Genomic DNA, 21,041 nt, shown 5'->3' with positions numbered 1-21,041 from the left:
GTCCATAGTCTCTGGTGTTCAGAAGTATCAGAGGTGACCCAATTCAAACATACAAAATTCAGATGGAGCTCGCCTATTTAAATACTGAGAAAATCTGTCCCCTTCTCTTTACTACTTTCGCGTTATCATGCAGCTTACTCATATCAGATGAGTAGAAGTTTTCTACAATTAAATATTAAGATAATCAAAGGTACTGCCTTTGCTCCCCAAGCCACAGGGAATTTGAAACTGTGTATGACCCATGTTAGCCTATCTGACCCTGAGGTTTCTATGCAAGAACATATTCTATCATCAGGACTGTCGACTGCAACCCACAAAATGACTGCCCATCCTGGACCCTTCTCCCAGCCCTCATCTATGCACTTCTTACTTCCACATTCTATTACTTCAATGTTGTTCTAGCCAGTCTCCATCTTTCGTATTGCATAAATTTCAACTCTCCTGTATTTGCTGGACTCCTCATCCAACAAAGTCAACACAGTCATAAATGTAAAATTGACAGCCCTGTGCCTATGCTTTCACCTGCTTTTCTGTAAACCTGAGGAGAAATGCCCTTCTTCAATTCAGGCCTCAACTGTGAACCTGATTATATTTGACCCATTACTGGCTGCTGTCTCTTTCGTTGGTCAGTTCCCTTCCAAAACGGTCTTATTTAAAACAGAATTTACTGTAAGACACAAGAAAAATAGGCCATTCAGCCAATCGGCTCTGCTATTCAATGAGATCTGATCATCCATTTTCCTCCCTTTTCCCCATAACCCTTGGTTCCCTTATTGATTCAGCCTTACTAACACACCCTTAACAGAGTTCTGTGGTAAAGAATCCCACAAATTCATTACCCGCAGAAGAAATTCTATCCGAAAGGGTTACCCCTTATTTTATGATTCCACCCTCTGGTCCTAGAGTCTCCGCATCAACCCTGTCAGAACATCCAAGTGTGAGGAAGGGTCACTCGACCTGAAACATGAACTCTGACTTCTCTCCATTGATGCTGCCAGACCTCATGGATTTTTCCAGCAATTTCTGTTTTTGTTTCTGATTTACAGCACCCGCAGTTCTTTTGGTTTTTATCAGCCTAGATGAACCTGCACTGCCTACAATGCCAGTATATCTTTTCTCAGATAAGGGCTCAAACCCATTCATAGTATTCCAGCTGTGACCTTATATAGTTCCAGCAAAACCACCCCCCTACTTTTATACTCCAGTCCATTTGCCTTCCCTATTACCCACGCCACACCAATGCTAGCTTTTTCTGACTCACTGACAGTGGCTTCCAAATGCATTTGTTCTCTAGTTTATGTATTCTTTACCAGTTTAAATTATATTCAGCTCCTCTGCTCTTCTTGCCAAAGCACATCACCTCTAATTCCTCCACATTATATTCCAACTGCCAAAAGTTTGCCGACTCACTTAACCAGTCTATATTCCTCCATACACTTTTGGTGTCATTCTCACCACTTGACTTCCCATTTATTTTTGTGTCATCTATAAACTTGGCTGTAGTACATACACTGCCAAATCATTAATTTGTGCTGTAAATAATTGTGGCCCACCACTGAACCCTGTGGCATTCCACTAGTCAAAAGTTGCCAAACTGAAAATGCTCCCCCTTATCCAAAGACAATTTGAGCTTTCTTTGAGTAGGCCACTGGGATCTTTTATGTACACCTGAACAGACAATTAATGTTACAATTTAAAGGAAGACTCCACCTCATTATGAAACTGAGCTGCCAGTCTAAATATCAGTCAATTTAAAAATAAATCTGAGAAGAAAATGCAGCTTCTACTGCACCAATGTGACAACTGTATTATTTAATTCACATAAAATGGTTTACTCTGTACGATCACTTTGGTTCTTTTAAACAAAAAACTCAAGATGATCCAGGAATCTACAGGAACTAGCTCATGATGCTTTCACTACTCAGGAAATTATCTTGTTAATGACAGTTTATAAAAAAAAACAAATTACATGCTGTAATCAATCCAACGTCAAGGCATACTTATAAAAATCCTTTCAGACTGTTAACATTACTGCATATAGTGAGTACCATGCAAATTGCTTCACATGGTGAATATACATCATGGTACAAATGCCTAAACATGGACCAGCCATGCTGAAATTTAGTACCCAAAATTAGTCCTAAATCCCAGGCAGAACACAAGAATCAATGTAGGCATTCAAAATATTCACACCAAGTGGAATTGTACTTCAATATTGGAAGAACAAGTTTGAGATATGTTTGGTGCTAATCTTGGACACCTAAGGCAAAAAAATATTTTTCTTTCATAAATGTATTACAATTTAGTAAAGAGAAAAACATTCGGCATTAGTAGTCAAGTTGTGGCAGCTGACTTCAATAATCAATTGCAAGCAAAGATATCTCTAGCTGTAATACCTGCTGTAATTGGTGCTGTAAAGACTGAATCTGGTCAGTTAACTCCAGAGCCTCCTTTTGGACCTCATCTCTGTTCTGAATAACCTGCTGCAGGTTATCTGTCAGCTGGCTAATAACATCATTCCTCTTCTGTACAGCCATCTCTAAATCCTGATGAGACCAGAACAAAATTACAGCATTTACTTTCAGTTCATTATAAATACATATTTTATGCAGTAAGCTTAAGACTGCAAGACATAGCAGAAGTAGACCATTCGATCCATTGTATCTGCTCTGCCATTCAATTCAGGCCAGACTGTTCAGGAGACATGTGATGAAGCACTTCTACACATAAAGAGTGGTTAATGTGGATGATAAATCAGTTCTTAATTTTAAATTTGAGATAAATAACGTTTCGTTAAGCACAGGTATATGGTGCTAGGCCACAGATCAGCCATGGTTTCATCGAATGGTGGAACAGGCTCAAGGGACTGAATGGTTTACTCCAGTTCCTATGTAACAAAATCATGCTTGATCTGATAATTCTCAACTTCACACTCCTGAATTTTCCCCAATACTTGCAATTCCCTGACTGATTAAAAAGTTAGGTCAATCTCAGCTCTGAATGTGCTTAAAGACCCAGACGTCTCCATGAATCACAAATAGAATTCCACAGCTTCACTACCTCAGTAAAGAAATTCTTCCTCATTTTGATCTTAAACGTGTGACCCCTTCTTCTGAGATTATACCCTCCGGCTTTCAACTCCCCCATAAGAGCAAATGAGCATTCTACACTTACACTGCTAAGTCCCCAATGTGTCAAAGTTGCCTTTTTTCCTCCATGGAGGTCGTAAACGACACAGACTCTGAAAAGTCTGGAGGTAAAGAGTTTTAGGACCAAGTTGATAATAGCTAACAGAGACTGCCTCAAGCAGAGGGCTTTCAAGTTAAAAAAAAACACTTATACATTGAAAGGGGTGTGGTCAGTTCTCCCATCTCAGCTTTTCTTTGGTTTGTTGATTTTTAGCAGTAGTGTGAAGAAAGGCTGCTGGACCAAAAGAAGCGGGTCCAGGTTAGTATTCTCTCTGACTTCTATCCTGTAAGAGCTTGTGTTTGATTTTACCTTTTGTGCCAAGGGGTGTTTATAGGGATTGTTGCAAGCAGTTGGAACAGCATCATTCAATTGGGAATAGTCTGTTAGATTTTCAAAGAGGCTAAGTTATTTGGTATGGTTTTCTGTTGCTTGTGTTTTATTCAGTACCTCGTATTCTGTTTTGCTTAAAACAAAATGGTTTGACCAGATGATTCTCTCCTGGAATTTTACACCTGCTTAAAACAACTAGCAAAGTTAGGGTCTGGGCTACCTTCTTAAAAGGTTTTGAGGGGTCTAGCCTGGTCCATAACACTTAAGAATCTTGTATCTCATTATTCTAATTTCCAATTCTCATTTGAGCAGGCTCAACCTACTCAATTTCAAATCATATGACAGTCTTTCCCATAGCTGGTATCAGCCCAATGAACTTGATCTGGACTTCTTTCAATGCGAGTATATCTTTCCTGAGACAAGGGCCCCAAAACTGCTCTTAATATTCAAGATGTGATCTGGCTTATGCAGTTTTAGCAAAACCTTTTAAATCAATTCCCTTCGAAATAAAGTCCAATATTCCATTTGCCTTCTCGATTGTCTGTTAAACTTGGATGCTAACTTTTTAGGACTCATCAACATGAACATATGAAACCTTCCGTTCTCTACCTTTCTGCAGTCTTTCTCCATTCAAATAATTTTCACCTCCTCTATTCATCCTCATCTCATTTTTCCATTTTGTAGTTCATCTATCAACATTTTCCTGTACTCACTTAACTTGCTATATCTCTCTGCAGACTGTGACTCTCACTACTTGCTTTCCCATCTATTTTTGTGGCATCTACAAAATTAGTTATAGTAGATTTAGTTACCTTATACAAGTCATTAATATGTATTGTAAATAATTATAGCCCCAGCACAGATCCTCTCTGACATCTATTAGTTCATCAATCCTCTCTCTATATTAATACATTACTCCAACATGATTGACTTTTATTAAGAAACCTAATATACGATACTTTATCAAATGTCTTCCAAAAATCCAAATATAATCTCGCTTGCTTGTTCCCTTCTCAAAGAATTCTACTAAGTTTGTCAGGAATGATTTCCCCTTCATTAAGCTATGCTGACTCTGCTTGGTCATATTACAGTAAATCCTCTATATCCATGACATCACAAATGCACCTATCCCTGCCAAAAAAAACCAAGTCAACATTCGCAGGCAAAAACCATGTATTTGTGATTTTTAACGAGCTGCTCAATTGCAAATTTCATTGTTTGTGGGAGTTCTCAGGAATTAAACCCTTGCAGATATGGAGGAATGACTGCATGCATTTCTAAATATTCTGCCAACACAGGATCCTGTAAGATCACTACCAGTGTATCCAATATCTTTGTAGCTACTTACATTCATATCCTGGGATGCATCCCATCAGATCCAGGGAAGTTAAAAGTCTTTCACCCTACTACTTTCCCTAGCAGTTTTACTCTACTGAAATTTCCTGTATTTGCTTCCTCTCGTTTCAGGCCTTTGATTATTTAAAGATTTTGTTTTGATTTCATTTAACATTGTCATATGCACTGAGATGCAGTGAAAGGTCTTGTACTGTGTGCTAACCGGACAAATCATACCTTACATACTTGTACCCTATGGTAGGTGACAGCACAGAATGCAGAATACAATGTGACAGCTACAGAGAAGGTGCAGAGAAAGATCAACTCTAATACATGAGAAGTCAGTCTGTTGGAATGATCTCATGCTTTCTACTGTGAGGACTGATATAAAGTAATTATTCAACCCCTATGCTGTTTATTGGTTCCCCATTATGATTTTACCTGTCTTGTTCTTTAAGGGGCATATGTCTACTTTTGCTTCGATCATTATTTTGATATATTTAAAGCAGCTCTTGCTGACTGTCTTGACATTACTTTAAAGTTTACCCTAAAAGCTCATTTTCACCCTTTATGACTTGCTTTGACAACTTTCATTGATTTTTAAGATGCTGCCAATCCTCTACCTTACCACTAACCCTTCCAAATCTGATGTTTCCTCTTTCAATTTGATGCAATCCTTAACTTTCCTGGTAAACCATTATTGGCTTATACTCTTCCTAGAATTCTTCTTCACTGGAATATATCATTGCTGTGAGCCATGAACTTCAATTTCTGCCATTATTCCTCAATCATCTTTGCTGTTAAACTCCATCCCCACTCCACTCCAACCAGCTCAGTCTTCAATCCTTTGTATTTAAGAGGCACTTATTCAAATAGCAGAGTTGTTTCTGACCCAAGTTCTTCTCACTCAAACTGAATGTTAAATTCTACCAGGTTGTGGTCACTGTTTCTTTGGGGATTTTGTACACTCATGTTATCTGTTAAAGCTGCCTCATTATACATCAACATGTTCAAAATAGTCGGATCCCTGGTTGGTTCCATTCTAGGAAACTGTCCCATATACGCAATATGAATTCTTCAAGGCCTTTCTGCCCATATGACTATTTGATTTGCAAGAAGATTAACGTCATCCATGATTAATGTACTGCCTTTGCTACAGTTCCTCATTATCTCCTGATTTATTCTCTTTCCTACCATACAGCTACTGTTAGGGGGCCTATAATAGACTACTGCTACCAGTGTTTTCTTTCCTTTGTTTTTAATCTTTCCTCCACCCACATGGTTACCATTCCTTTGGATCCACGATCATTTTATGTTATTGCACTTATCTCATTCCATAACAACAGCACCACTCCCCACCACCCTTTCCTTTCTGCCTGTCATTTTGAAAACTTAAATACCCCTGCATATTTAATTCCCAGCTTTGATCTTGCAACCATGTCTCAGCAATGGCTATACGTTCATAACTGTTGACCTGAATTATTGGCACAAATATATATATTTTGTTCCAAATACTACATGCATTCAAGTACAGAGACATGAGTTTTGCTTTTTTAACAATGCTGTAACAATGCTTTGACCCCATTTACTGCTGCTTTGTACATTGCTCTATCCCTCCAGTGCTACTCTGGGTAATGTTTCTAAACATCTGCCCTCCCAATTAATTAAAAAACCACTCCATAACCCTCACTATTTTATTCGCCAGGACTCTGATGGCAGCACATCCCAACAGAATATATACCTCAGAATCATAGAATCAGAGTAAAGAAGAGGTCCTTTGACCCAAGGAGTCTACACTGCCAAAAACATACTACTACCCACTCTTGCCCCACTTTCCCACACGAGGCCCATAACCTTGAATGTTATGACACATCAAGGACTTATCAAGTTCTTTTTGAAAGGTTGTAATGTTTCCCCACTTTCAGGCAGTGCAATCCAGACACCCACACCCTCTTAGTGACAAATCTACTACCCTCTGTTTCTCTGAGCTTCTTACAGTCTTGCCACTCATTGAGCATTCCCTTGGCTTGCTCCTTTTTTTCCCCCAGTGTATATCACCTCACATTTATCAGAGTTAAATTCTGTCATTGATGTGCCCATCTGACCAATCTGTTTACATCCTCTTGTAACCTAATACCTTCCTCCTCACTGCTAACCACCCAGCTGATCTTTGTGTCATCTGCAAAGTCACTTATCACCACTTCCTCCACATTCTCATCTACATCTTTTATGAATATTACAAACAGTAAGTGGCACTGCACTGATCCCTGTGGACAATGGGCTCCAGTCAAACTAACAACCTTCTACTACTACCCTGTGTCTTCTGTCACCAAGCTAATTTTGGATCTAACTTGCCAAGTTACCCTAGATGACAGGTGCTTTTACTCCCTTCTATTTCAGTACTTCTGAACTAGTAAGCAGAACCAGATGAGAAAATCCTGGGAACATTGGTCCAAGAATTGGCAAATGGAGTTTAATATAGATGTGTGAGGTCTTGCATTTAGGCAAGTCAAATCAAGGTAGGAGTTTCATTGTGAATGGTAGGGCCTTAAGGATCATAGAACATTGCAGCGCAGTACAGGCCCTTTGACCCTCAATGTTACGCCGACCTGTGAAACCATTCTGAAGCCTATCTAACCTACACTATTCCGTTCTCGTCTATATGCCCACCCAATGATCATTTAAATGCCCTTCGAGTTGGCAAGTCTACTCCTGCTGCAGGCAGTGTGTGCCATGCCCCTACTACTCAGAGTAAAGAAACTACCTCTGACATATGCCCTGTATCTGTCACCCCTCAATTTAAAGCTATGTCCCCTCACGCTAGTCGTCACCATCCAAGGAAAAAGACTCTCACTGTCCAAACTATCTAACCCTCTGATTATTTTATATGTCTCAATTAAATCACCTCTCAATCTTCTCTCTCTAACAAAAACAGCCTAAAGTCGCTCAGCCTTTCCTCATAAGACCCTCCCTCCGTACCAGGCAACATTCTAGTAAATCTCCTCTGAACGCTTTCCAAAGCTTCCACATGGGTCAGTGTTTGTGCAATGTGTGCAGGAGAGTTTCCTGACACAATATGTAGATAAGCCAACAAGAGGGGAGGCCATACTGGATTTGGTTCTGGGTAACGAACCAGGCCAGGTATTAGAACTAGAGGTAGGTGAGCACTTTGGGGACAGTGACCACAATTCGGTGATTTTTACTCTAGTGATGGAGAGGGATAAGTGTGTACTACAGGGCAAGAGTTATAGCTGGGGGCAGGGAAATTATGATGCGTTGAGGCATGACTTAGGATGTGTGGATTGGAAAAGTAGATTCCAAGGCAAGAGCGTAATTGATATGTGGAACTTGTTCAAGGAGCAACTATTGAGTGTCCTTGATAAGTACGTACCTATCAGGCAGGGAGGAAAGGGTCGTGTGAGGGAGCCGTGGTTTAATAAGGAGTTGGAATCCCTTGTTAAATGGAAGAGGGCGGGCTTTGTAAAGATGAGGCGTGAAGGTTCAATAGGGGCGATTGAGAGTTATAAGGTAGCCCGGAAGGACCTGAAGAGAGAGCTAAGAGCAGCAAGGAGGGGACATGAAAGGTCCTTAGTTGGTAGGATTAGGGAAAACCCTAAGGCTTTCTATAGGTATTTTAGGAATAAAAGAATGACTAGGGAAGGAATAGGTCCAATCAAGGATAGTAATGGGAAGTTGCGTGTGGAGGCTGAAGAGATTGGGGAGGCGCTGAATGAATACTTTTCGTCAGTATTCACTCAGGAACAGGACATTGTTGTCGATATGAATACTGAGGCACGAATAAGTAGAATGGATGGCTTTGAGATATGTAGAGAAGAGGTGTTGGAAATTCTGGCAAGGGTGAAAATAGATAAGTCCCCTGGGCCTGATGGCATTTATCCTAGGATTCTCTGGGAAGCAAGGGAGGAGATTGCAGAGCCATTGGCCTTGATTTTTGTGTCCTCTTTGTCGACAGGAGTAGTGCCAGAGGACTGGAGGCTAGCAAACGTGGTTCCCTTGTTCAAGAAGGGGAGTAGGGATAATCCTAGTAACTATAGGCCAGTGAGTCTCACTTCTGTTGTGGGCAAAGTCTTAGAGAGAATTGTAAGGGATAGGATTTATGCACATCTGGATAAGAATGATGTGATCAAGGATAGTCAGCATGGTTTTGTGAAGGGCAGGTCGTGCCTCACAAACCTTATTGAATTCTTTGAGAAGGTGACTAAGGAGGTAGATGAGGGGAAAGCGGTAGATGTGGTATATATGGATTTTAGTAAGGCGTTTGATAAGGTCCCCCATGGTAGGCTACTGCAGAAAATACAGAGATATGGCATAGAGGGTGAGTTGGAGGTTTGGATTAGGAATTGGCTCTCTGGAAGAAGACAGAGGGTAGTAGTTGATGGCAAAGGTTCATCTTGGAGTGCCGTCACTAGCGGTGTTCCGCAAGGATCTGTTTTGGGACCATTGCTGTTTGTCATTTTTATAAATGACCTGGAGGAAGGGTTAGAAGGTTGGGTGAGCAAGTTTGCGGATGATACGAAAGTCGGAGGAGTTGTAGACAGTGAGGAAGGATATGGTAGGTTACAGCGGGATATAGAGAAGCTGCAGAGCTGGGCAGAAAGGTGGCAAATGGAGTTCAATGTAGCTAAGTGTGAAGTGATTCACTTTGGTAAGAGTAATAAAAAGATGGATTACTAATGGTAGACTACTTGGTATTGTGGAAGAGCAGAGGGATCTTGGTGTCCATGTACACAGATCTCTGAAAGTTGCCACCCAGGTAAATAGTGCAGTGAAGAAGGCATATGGCGTACTGGCTTTTATTGGTAGAGGAATTGAGTTCCGGAGTCCTGAGGTCATGCTGCAGTTGTATAAGACTCTGGTGCGGCCGCATCTGGAATATTGTGTGCAGTTTTGGTCGCCATACTATAGGAAGGATGTGGAGGCACTGGAACGGGTGCAGAGGAAGTTTACCAGGATGTTGCCTGGTATGGTAGGAAAATCCTATGAGGAAAGGCTGAGGCACTTGGGGTTGTTTTCATTGGAGAAAAGAAGGTTTAGGGGTGATTTGATAGAGGTGTACAAGATGATTAGGGGGTTAGATAGGGTTGACAGTGAGAACCTTTTTCCACGTATGGAGTCAGCTATTACAAGGGGGCATAGCTTTAAATTAAGGGGGGGTAGATATAGGACTGATGTTAGGGGTAGGTTCTTCACTCAGCGGGTCGTAAGTTCATGGAATGCCCTGCCAGTAGCAGTAGTGGACTCTCCCTCTTTATGGGTATTTAAGCAGGCATTGGATAGGTATATGGAGGATAGTGGGTTAGTGTAGGTTAGGTGGGCTTTGATCGGCGCAACATCGAGGGCTGAAGGGCCTGTACTGCGCTGTATTCTTCTATGTTCTATGTTCTACGTTCTATCTTTCCTACAACGCGGTTATCAGAACTGTACACAATCCTCCAAGTGCGGCCACACTAGAGTTTTGTACAGCTGCAGCATGACCTTATGGTTCCGAACTTCAATCCCTCTACCTGGTTGGCAATTTTCAGGGATCTAGGTAGCTGGACAGCGAAATCTCTCTGCTCATCTACACTACCAAGAGTCTTACTATTAGCCCAGTACCTGTTACTCCTTCCAAAGAAGTGAATCACCTCACACTTTTCCGCATTAAACTCCATCTGCCACCTTTCAGCCCAGCTCTGGAGCTTATCAATGTCCCTCTGTAACCTACAACATCCTTTGTCAGTATCTACAACTCCACCAACCTTAGTGTCATCCGCAAATTTACTAACCCATCCTTTTAAACTCTCATCCAGGTCATTTATAAAAATGACAAAAAACAGTGGACCCAAAACAGATCCTTGCAGTACACCACTAGTAACTGAACGCCAGGATGAATATTTCCCATCAACCACCACCCTCTGTCTTCTTTCAGCTGGACAATTTCTGTTCCAAACTGCAAAATCACCCTCAATCCCATGCTTTCGTATTTTGCGCAATAGCATACCATGGAGAACCTTTTCAAAAGCCTTATTGAAATCCACATACACCAAATCAATTGCTTTACCCTCATCTACCTGTTTGGTCACCATCTCAAAAAACTCAACATGGTTTGTGAGGCATGTCCTACTTTTCATAAAACCATGTTGACTATCCTTAATCAACTTATTCCTTTCTAGATGATTATAAATCCTCTCTCTTATAACCCTTTCCAACACTTTACCCACAACTGAGGTAAGGCTTACTGATCTATTATTACCAGGGTTATCTCTACTCCCCTTCTTGAACAAGGGGACATTTGCTATCCTCCAGGCTTCTGGCTCTATTCTTGCAGACAATGACGACATAAAGATCAAAGCTAAATGCTCAGCAATCTCATAGAACATAGAAAAATACAGCGCAGTACAGGCCCTTTGGCCCTCAATGTTGCGCCGATCCAAGCCCACCAAACCTACACTAGCCCACTATCCTCCATATGCCTATCCAATGCCCATTTAAATGCCCATAAAGAGGGAGAGTCCACCACTGCTACTGGCAAGGCATTCCATGAACTCACGACTCGCTGAGTTAAGAATCTACCCCTAACATCTGTCCTTTACCTACCACCCCTTAATTTAAAGCTATGCCCCCTCGTAATAGCTCACTCCATACGTGGAAAAAGGTTCTCATGGTCAACCCTATCTAAACCCCTAATCATCTTGTACACCTCTATCAAGTCACCCCTAAACCTTCTTTTCTCCGATGAAAACAGCCCCAAGTGCCTCAGCCTTTCCTCATACCATACCAGGCAACATCCTGGTAAACCTCTTCTGCACCCATTCCAGTGCCTCCACATCCTTCCTAGAGTATGGTGACCAAAACCGCACACGATACTCCAGATGTGGCCGCACCAGGGTCTTATACAACTGCAACATGACCACAGGACTCTGGAACTCTATTCCTCTACCAATAAAAGCCAGTATGCCATATGCCTTCTTCACCGCACTATTTACCTGGGTGGCCACTTTCAGAGATCTGTGTACATGGACACCAAGATCCCACTGCTCATCCACACGACCAAGTATCCAACCATTAGCCCAGTACCCCATCTTCTTGTTACTCATACCAAAGTGAATCACCTCACACTTACCCACATTGAACTCAATTTGCCACCTTTCTGCCCAGCTCTGCAGCTTATCTATATCCCGCTGTAACCTGACACATCCTTCCTCACTGTCAACAACTCCACCGACTTTCGTATCATCCGCAAACTTGCTCACCCAAGCTTCTAGCCCCTCCTCCAGGTCACTTATGAAAATGACAAACAGCAATGGTCCCAAACAGATCCTTGCGAGCACTGCTAGTAACTGCACTCCAAGATGAACCTTTACCATCAACTACTACCATCTGTCTTCTTCCAGCCAGCCAATTCCTAATCCAAACCTTCAACTCACCCTCAATGCCATACCTCCATATTTCTTACAGTCGACTACTATGGGGAACCTTATCAAACGCCTTACTAAAATCCATATACACCACATCTACCGCTTTACCCTCGTCCACTTCCTTAGTCACTTTCTCAAAGAATTCAAAAAGGTTTGTGAGGCACGATCTGCCCTTCACAAATCCATGCTGACTATCCCTGATCACATTATTCCTATCCAGATATTCATAAATCCTATCCCTTACAATTCTCTTTCAGACTTTACCCACAACAGAAGTGAGGCTCACCGGCCTATAGTTACAAGGGTTATCCCTACTCCCCTTCTTGAACAAGGGAACCACGTTTGCTATCCTCCAGTCTTCTGGCACTATTCCTGTGGACAACGAGGACATAAAAATCAAGGCCAATGGCTCTGCAATCTCTTCCCTTGCTTCCCAGAGAATCCTAGGATAAATGCCATCAGGCCCAGGGAACTTATCTATTTTCACCCTTTCCAGAATTTCCAACACCTACATACCTCAAAGCCATCCATTCTAATTAATTGTGACTCAGTATTCACATTGGCCACAATGTCCTGTTCCTGAGTGAATACTGACGAAAAGTATTCATTCAGTGTCTCCCCAATCTCTTCAGCCTCTACAACATCCCACTACTGTCCTTGACTGGACCTATTCCTACCCTAGTCGTTCTTTTATTCCTGACATACCTATAGAAAGCCTTTGGGTTTTCCCTAATTCTACCAACTAAGGACTTTTCATGTCCCCTCCTTGCTGCTCTTAGCTCTCTCTTCAGATCCTTCCTGGCTACCTTATAACTCTCAATCGCCCCAATTGAACCTTCAAGCCTCATCTTTACATAGGCCACCCTCTTCCCTTTAACAAGGGATTCCAATTCCTTATTAAACCACGGCTCCCTCACACGATCCTTTCCTCTCTGGCTTCCCAGAGAATCCTAGGCTAAATCCCATCTGGCCCAGGGCACTTAGCTATTTTTACACTTTCCAAAATTGCTAACACCTCTTCCTTGTGAACCTCAACCCAATCTAGTCTAGTAGCCTGTATCTCTGTATTCTCCTCGACAACACTGTCTTTTTCTAGTGTAATTACAAATGAAAAGCATTCATTTAGCACTTCCCCTATCTCTTCTGACTCCACAAACAACTTCCCACTACTATGCTTGATTGGCCCTAATCTAGAAAGCCTTAGGGTTTTCCTTGATCCTATCCACCAGTGACTTCTCATGTCCCCTCCTGGCTCCTTTTCACTCTATCTTATAGGTCTTTCCTGGCTAACTCTTAACTCTCAACCGCCCTAACTGAGCTCTATCATATCTCATCCTAACATAAGCCTTCTTCTTCCTCTTGATAAGAGATTCAACTTCTTTAGTAAGCCACGGGTCCTGCGCTCAATAACTTCCTCCTAGCCTGACAGGTGCATACTTATCAAGGATCTGCAGTAGCTGTTCCTTGAATAAACTCCACATTCCAATTGTGCTCTTCCCCTGCAGTTTCCGTCCCCATCCTGTGCATGCTAAATCTTGCTTAACCGCATCGTAATTGCCTTTCCCCCAGCTATAACTCTTGCCCTGTGGTACAAAAGGAGTGTAGTTGAACAGAGGGATCTTGGGAGTTCAGGTTCTCAGTTCTCTGAAAATGGAGTCATAGATAGACAGGGCAGTGCGAAAGGCTTTTGGCACACTGGCCTTCATCAGTTAGGGCATCAAGTGTAGAATTTGGAAAGTTATGTTGCAGTTATACAGGATGTTGGTGAGGCTGCACTTGGGAGTATTGTTCAGTTTTGGTCACCTTACTATAGGAAGGATGTTATTAAACTGGAAAGAGTGCAGAATAAATTTTCAAGAATGTTGCCATGACTCAGTGCTCTGAGTTACAGGGAGAAATTGGACAAGCTAAGACTTTTTTCTTTAGAGCATAGGAGACTGAATGGGGGCTCTTATAGAAGTGTAGAAGATAATGACAGGCATGGATAGGGTGAATACACTCAGTCTTTTTCCCAGGGAATCGAGGACTAGAGGGCATTGGTTTAAAGTTAGAATAAAAGGGAATCAGAGGGTCAACTTTTTTACACAGAGGGTTATATGCACATGGAATGAGATGCAAGTGGAAGTGGTTGAAGTGAGTACATTAACAACATTTAAAAGGCATTTGGACAAATACATGGATGGGAAAGGTTTAGAAGGCCAAGTGCAGGGAAATGGGGCTAGCATGGACTGACATTTTAAATCACAGGATCCCTACAATGTGGAAACAAGCCCTTTGGCCCAACAAGTCCACACCAATCCTCTGAAGAGTAACCCACCCAGACCCATTCCCCTATTACTCTACATTTACCCCTGACTAATGCACCGAACCCACACATCCCTGAACATTATGGGCAATTCAGCATGGTCAATCCACCCAACCTGCAAATTTCTGGACTGCAGGAGGAAACCAGAGCACCCAGAGGAAACCCACGCAGACACGGAGAATGTGCAAACTCCACAGCCTGAGGCCAGAACTGAACGCATCCCCGGCACTGTGATGCAGCAGCGCCAACCACTGAGCCACTGTGCCAGCCCAATTTTGATCAGCATGGACCAGTTGGGCTAAAGGGCCTGTCTTCTTGCTCTCGGACTCTACAACATGGGCACCATAACAGATAGTGACAATGTGGTTGACGTCTGGACAATAAATTCTGGTCGAGCTGGCAAACAGATATTCCATGATGCTGTGGTGCTAGATTGCCTCAGACTATATGCAAAAACTGTGGAGAAGCATTGGAAGAGAATGGGGTGGTCAACTATATCAAAGGATGCAGACAGGTTGAGAAAGGGGTGGAAAGCCTTGTGCTTTTGTCAGAGACAAATGGGATATCACTCTTGACTGTCAAAAGCCATTTCTCTCTGGCCATAGGAGAAGTGCCAAAGAACTGGTGGATAAGTAATGTTGGGTGATAAAGATTAACCAGTGAATTACAGACTAGTGAGTCTCACATCAGTATCAGGGAAACTACTGGAGAAAATTCTGAAGGAGAGAATTAGTCATCCATTTAGAGAAGGTTTGATCAGGTATAGTCAGCTTAACAGAGGGAGGTCATGCTTAACAAATCAGGTTGAATTTTTCAAAGAGGTGACCAAGCGTGTGGATGAATGTAGCACAGTTGATGTAGTTTTTATGGATTTCAGCAAAGCCTTTGATAAGGTCCTGCATGGGAGATCGATAAAGGTGGCAAAAGCACGTGAGAGCCAGGATAATTTGACAAGTTGGATGCAAAATTGATTTAGTAGTAGGAGACATAAGATGGTGGTGGAAGGCTGTTTGTAACTAGTAGCCGGTGTCTAGTGGCATACACAGGGTTCAGTGCTTGGTGCTTATTGTTCGTGATATAAGATTTTCGACTACTTTCTGTACTTGATCACATGATCTACGTATCCGGACTCCAATATCTCTCTCGATAGCCACTGTTTTCAGCTTTTCAGCATTTACCCAATTTATCATGTTTAGGTCCAAATGAGTGACCTCATTTGTCTGCATTGAAATCTACTCGTCATAGACTTGTCATTTACTTCAACTATCCACAGATCTTTAATTTTACACTGTTATAATGCTGCCTATTTTAGTGTCAATGGCAAATTTGTATACGTGTCCTTCTATGTATGTGGTTTACTATACAAATTAAATGATGAATAAATAGTGAACAGTTAAGACCCAAACAAAAATTGTTCCAGGTCACCAACTGTTACATTCTACCGTTTATAGTATTTGCCCATTATTCCCATTCCATTGACTGTCAACTATATAATTTCTTAACCATGTCAATAATTTGCCATGGAGTTTCCACTTTAGTTAACTGTGCTTCGTATGTGACTCTTGGAGGTCTAAAATGAACAATATGTATCTACATTCCCCAGGACACTATTTCGCCAACCATATAAATAATTAAAATTTGTAAGGCATGATTTATCTTTAATCATTTTATAATTACAGATTCTAGCAACTTCCCAACAGGTTTTCATTGAACTATAAGCCATCACCCACAAATGCACATACATATCTCTTCCCATCAGAGAGAGACAATGGTTTTATGTATAGTTTGAGAGGCACCACAGTTTGAGCAAAGAAAAAAGTAAGGAGTTAAGCTACCAAGAACTAACTGGACAATGGCATGATTTTTTCAATCTAAAAGAATGGCTCCAAATCAAACGAACTTTGGAAGAATACAATTAGAGCATCTATAACATTGTCATCTACCTCTTTATAATTCAAGATGGTACCCAACTGGTCTTGGGGATTGATCCCTTTTTAAGGGGCAACTTTTTTTTTAAAACAGAGTGGTTCGTGTTTGGAACAAACTGCCAGAGAAAGTAGTAAATTCAAGTACAGTTATAACATATAAAAGACATTCAGATAAGTTCATGAATAGGAGGGCTTTGGAGAGATATGGGCTAAACACGGACAGGTAGAACTCATTTAGTTTGGGAACATGGTCAGCAAGGACAATTGGATGAAAGGGTCTGTTTCCATGCTGTACAACTCTACGACTCTAAATGTCATTAATTTTTCTATAATGGACGTGATTTACATTAATAGTTTCAGATATGACAAGATATTTCCCAATGCTCAAGTAAATTTATCACCTCGCATAATACAAAGCCTCGCAAATAACTACTAACAGGTCAGATTTGGTGTGTTGGGGTTGCATCACTGAACCTGACAGTGTCAGGCTGTAGGGAGAGAAGAACTCCTGATATATCTAGTACAAAATGTATGAATATAAATGTCATTGGAGAACAGAAATTAAGTGCAATGGCCTCTACAGGCAAAAAGCCCACCCACACTTAAAAGTCTACTTGAGCAAGGTTGACAGAGAGCTGCCACTGCTCACAAGCCATGAACCAGCATCTAAAAATACCAGCGAGCAACTGATACTTGAAAAAAATAAAAAAGACTTTTTCTTAGTAAGCCAGAAATTTACTTTTGTGTAAGACTAAATTAGATTAGATTACTTACAGTGTGGAAACAGGCCCTTCGGCCCAACAAGTCCACACCGCCCCGCCGAAGCGCAACCCACCCATACCACTACATCTACCCCTTACCTAACACTACGGGCAATTTAGCATGGCCAATTCACCTGACCTGCACATCTTTGGAGTGTGGGAGGAAACCGGAGCACCCGGAGGAAACCCACGCAGACACGGGGAGAATGTGCAAACTCCACACAGAGAGTCGCCTGAGGTGGGAATTGAACCCGGGTCTCTGGCGCTGTGAGGCAGCAGTGCTAACCACTGTGCCACCGTGCCATTCTTCTGCAAAAACCCAAAAAATGATTAAGTGTCAGGATATACCAAAAAGGATGATGAGACTCTCAGCTGCATAGTACATGATCAGAATGCAGAAATGAAGTTAATTTTAATTGCAGCACAGAATTTAAAATAGTACAAAATGCTTTAAATTCAATGACTGAATTATTAACACTGTGCCAAGTGCTTCGCATCTGTACCTGCTGCATTTGCTCAATGTCCTGGTAAGCAGATAGTTGCTCCTGCAGATCCTCCAGCTCAGTGACAAAATGTTCTAAAGCCGTTTCTTTAACTCGCAACTGCTCTTCAAGCTCAATTATTCTTAAATGACAGATATGGAGCTCTGATTGGTCATGCTCGATACCACTTTTCACTTGTTCCTCCTATAAGACATCATTTGATTAAAAAGTTTAATTTTGAATAATAAAACAATCACAACCGTGAAAATAAAAAAAGGTTTAGATATAAAAGCACAGCTAGCATACCATAATAATTGCATTACTTCTAAAATGTACCCACAAATCTAATAAAACAAGGCACAAATGGGCAAAGAAAATAACTGATTCAGGCTGTGCAATTATAATATTATCTAGAATGAGGTTAGATGTTGCTTAAAATACCAGTGATCTGATAAGGAGGCGGTCAGGCTAACACAATCAATCACACATTTTGGAAATTATGTACTACATCAAGTTGGTCTTTTTCCTCTATTATGGCAACATTTGGACTTTACGGATAAAGAACTGTCATTTGATGAATCAATAAGTAAACTAATTTAACCTAGAGACAAAGGAAAGAAAATTGTAGAATGGAGGTGAAATGCCAATGGAACATGAAACACAACATACAGTTAGCAGTCGTGCCAACATGTGAATTCCCAGGAAAGTGAATGAGAAAAAGTGCAAGAAAGCAAAACATTTCTCAGGCCTTCTGGATAATTTTGGCACATGGTTACTCTCAGAAAGTATCAGAACTCACTTGTAATTCATAAATTTCTCTTTGGATATATAAGTGCACAGAATGCAATCTAGGCACAAAAGAAGAAACTTTGTAGCAAAATACTACATGCAAAAATAAATTGTATTTTTATATTGCAGTGTTCAACTTAAGTGTAAAGCAGTATCACAGGAAAAATGTGGACTGAGTGTCAAGAACTCCAATACACAAAACTAAATCTAATGGCGTAACACTAAACAACTTTAAAAACTGTCAGACTTCAAGCAGAAAGGTTTGGGACTTAAACAGCATCTCACCACAACTGAGAGCTCCTCTACCGTACTTGTGTTTGACAGTTCACCATCAGCCTGTGAAAGCAAAGATGAAACACTTAAAAAGATAAAACACAGGAAAATCTCAGTAAACAATTTAAAATTTGGTATTTCTTCACTATTTAGAAGATCTAAATTTCATGATCTCAAATGAACATTTACAACAGTTTTAACACTCAACAGGAGACTAACAAGTTTCCAATTTTCATATCTTGGATCGTTAAATAATTTGTTTAAGCTTTAAGGTGTGGGTCAGGAAGTTATCTAATTGAACTGTTTCACAATGGATGACATCAGTAATTTGCCAAAATCTGTTTTTAACTGCTGTCAACATTCATTCACCTGTCACCAAAATATAATTATGTACTGTAAGACGAAGATAACTTATCAAGTGTAACTTAGTTCTGAGTCACTACCCAGTATAAAAGTAGATAGATTTGGCGACCATATAATGTGGAAATTGTTTAGGCCGGGACGCTAAATGTCTTCAAGGCAGAGATTAATAGATTCTTGTTGTCTCGGGGAATTAAGGGCTACGGGGAGAATGCGGGTAAATGGAGTTGAAGTGCCCATCAGCCATGATTGAATGGCGGAGTGGACTCGATGGGCCGAATGGCCTATGTCTTATGGTCTTATATGAAGCTGCCCAAGTACAACATGTAAAAAGTTTGGTGATAACATGGAAGTTTGGTGATAGATATTCAGTGCAGAGGACAATATATTGTAAAGGAGATCAGAGCTTTTAAAAAAGTTTCCATTTTTATCGGATGTGGGCGTTGCTGGCTGGCTAGCATTTATTGCTTGTCCATAGTTACCCTTCAGAAGGTGGTGATGAGCTGTCTTCTTGAACTGCTACAGTCCACCTGCTGTGCATTGACTCACAATGCCATTAGGGAGGGAATTCCAGGATTTTGACCCAGGGACACTGAAAGAACGGCGATATACTTCCAACTCAGGACGGTGAGTGGCTTCGAGGGGAACTAGAAGGTCATGGTGTATATCGGCTGCCCTTATCCTTCTAGATGGAAGTGGCCATGGGTTTAAAAGGTACTGTCCGAGGATCTCTGGTGAATTTCTGCAGTGCATCTTGTAGATAGTAGACACTGCTGAAACGGAGTGTCAGTTGTGAATGGAGTGGATGCGTTTGGATGTGGTGCAAATCAAGCGGCTGCTTTGTCTTGGATAGTGTTAAACATCTTGAGTGTTCTAGGGGCTGCACTCATCCAGGCAAGTGGAAAGTATTCCATCACACTCCTGACTGCGCCTTGTTGATGGTGGGCAGGCTTTGACAAGTCAGGAGGTGAGTTACTCAGCACAGTATTGCTAGCTTCTGACCTACACTTGGAGCCACTGCGTTTCGGTGATGGTTCAGTTGAGATTCTGGTCAATGATAACCCCAGGATGTTGATAGTGGGGGAATTCAGTGACATCACTGAATATGTTACAACACAGCAGTAAACCCTTCTGCTAATTAAACCAAACACACAGAAAAGCTCACCTCACCTTGTTGTCCTGTTCTCCCCTCAGTTGAAGCAAAACATTCAGAGACACAATATGGCTTCACCTCCTTCATCTTTATTCCAAGCCCTAAATGGAGAGAGATCAATCGCCCATGTGCAAAGAGACATGAGTTCTCGGTCTTCTCTCAAACAGCAGTTTCTTAATGAAGTATATAGTCATTTACAGGGAGGAACATTCAAATAAGGCAACATACATATTGATTGGGTGACCGTTATAATCAGCGAGTGTCAATAGTAAAGATTAAGCCATTTGCTGTTGGACAATGAATGTTCTTAACCTTGTGAACTGGCTTCACATAATGAATGCTTTTCACCTTGTTAACTGATGTTACATACGGAATGCTTCTTCATTTTGTTAAGTGGCTTTAAATAATGAATAATTTTTCACGTCATTAACCCACTACCCTTGCCTCCAGCACCTCATTCTTCACTGCAAATTCTTATCTGATCTCAGTCATGCTGGTCGAACCTTTGTTTCACAAAACTCAAAACTTAACTCTTTCTATAACTGCTCATACCCTTTACACATTCTCATTCCCTCCTTTTACTATTTCACGATAACCAATGGCATTCACTTTCATAAGACTCTGACAGCCAGTATTTAAGCAAGATATTGATACACAACATGCAGTGATTATAACAACAAAAAATTACTAGTCCGTTACAGTAAATAGCATTTGAAGA

General features: G+C 41.2%; 1 protein-coding gene across 4 annotated transcripts in view; it reads right to left on the bottom strand.

The window, feature by feature from the left end:
- The window catches only part of pcnt (pericentrin), a 310,379-nt gene that overhangs the window by 239,565 nt on the left and 49,773 nt on the right, over nucleotides 1-21,041 (bottom strand). For 3 of the 4 annotated variants that reach the window (XM_072578710.1, XM_072578709.1, XM_072578711.1), the window contains exons 3-5: nucleotides 18,823-18,873; nucleotides 17,770-17,952; nucleotides 2,397-2,546 (exon numbers count right to left, since the gene is read on the bottom strand). In XM_072578710.1, coding sequence (XP_072434811.1) covers nucleotides 2,397-2,546; nucleotides 17,770-17,952; nucleotides 18,823-18,873 — 384 coding nt within the window. The remainder of the gene's footprint in view (nucleotides 1-2,396; nucleotides 2,547-17,769; nucleotides 17,953-18,822; nucleotides 18,874-21,041) is intronic. The other variant, XM_072578712.1, reaches the window with a different exon arrangement.

Source organism: Chiloscyllium punctatum, chromosome 10 (assembly GCF_047496795.1).
Source record: "Chiloscyllium punctatum isolate Juve2018m chromosome 10, sChiPun1.3, whole genome shotgun sequence".
NCBI lineage: Eukaryota > Metazoa > Chordata > Chondrichthyes > Orectolobiformes > Hemiscylliidae > Chiloscyllium > Chiloscyllium punctatum.
Note: the sequence above shows the minus strand (reverse complement) of the source record. Positions and strands in the feature narration are given on the sequence as shown.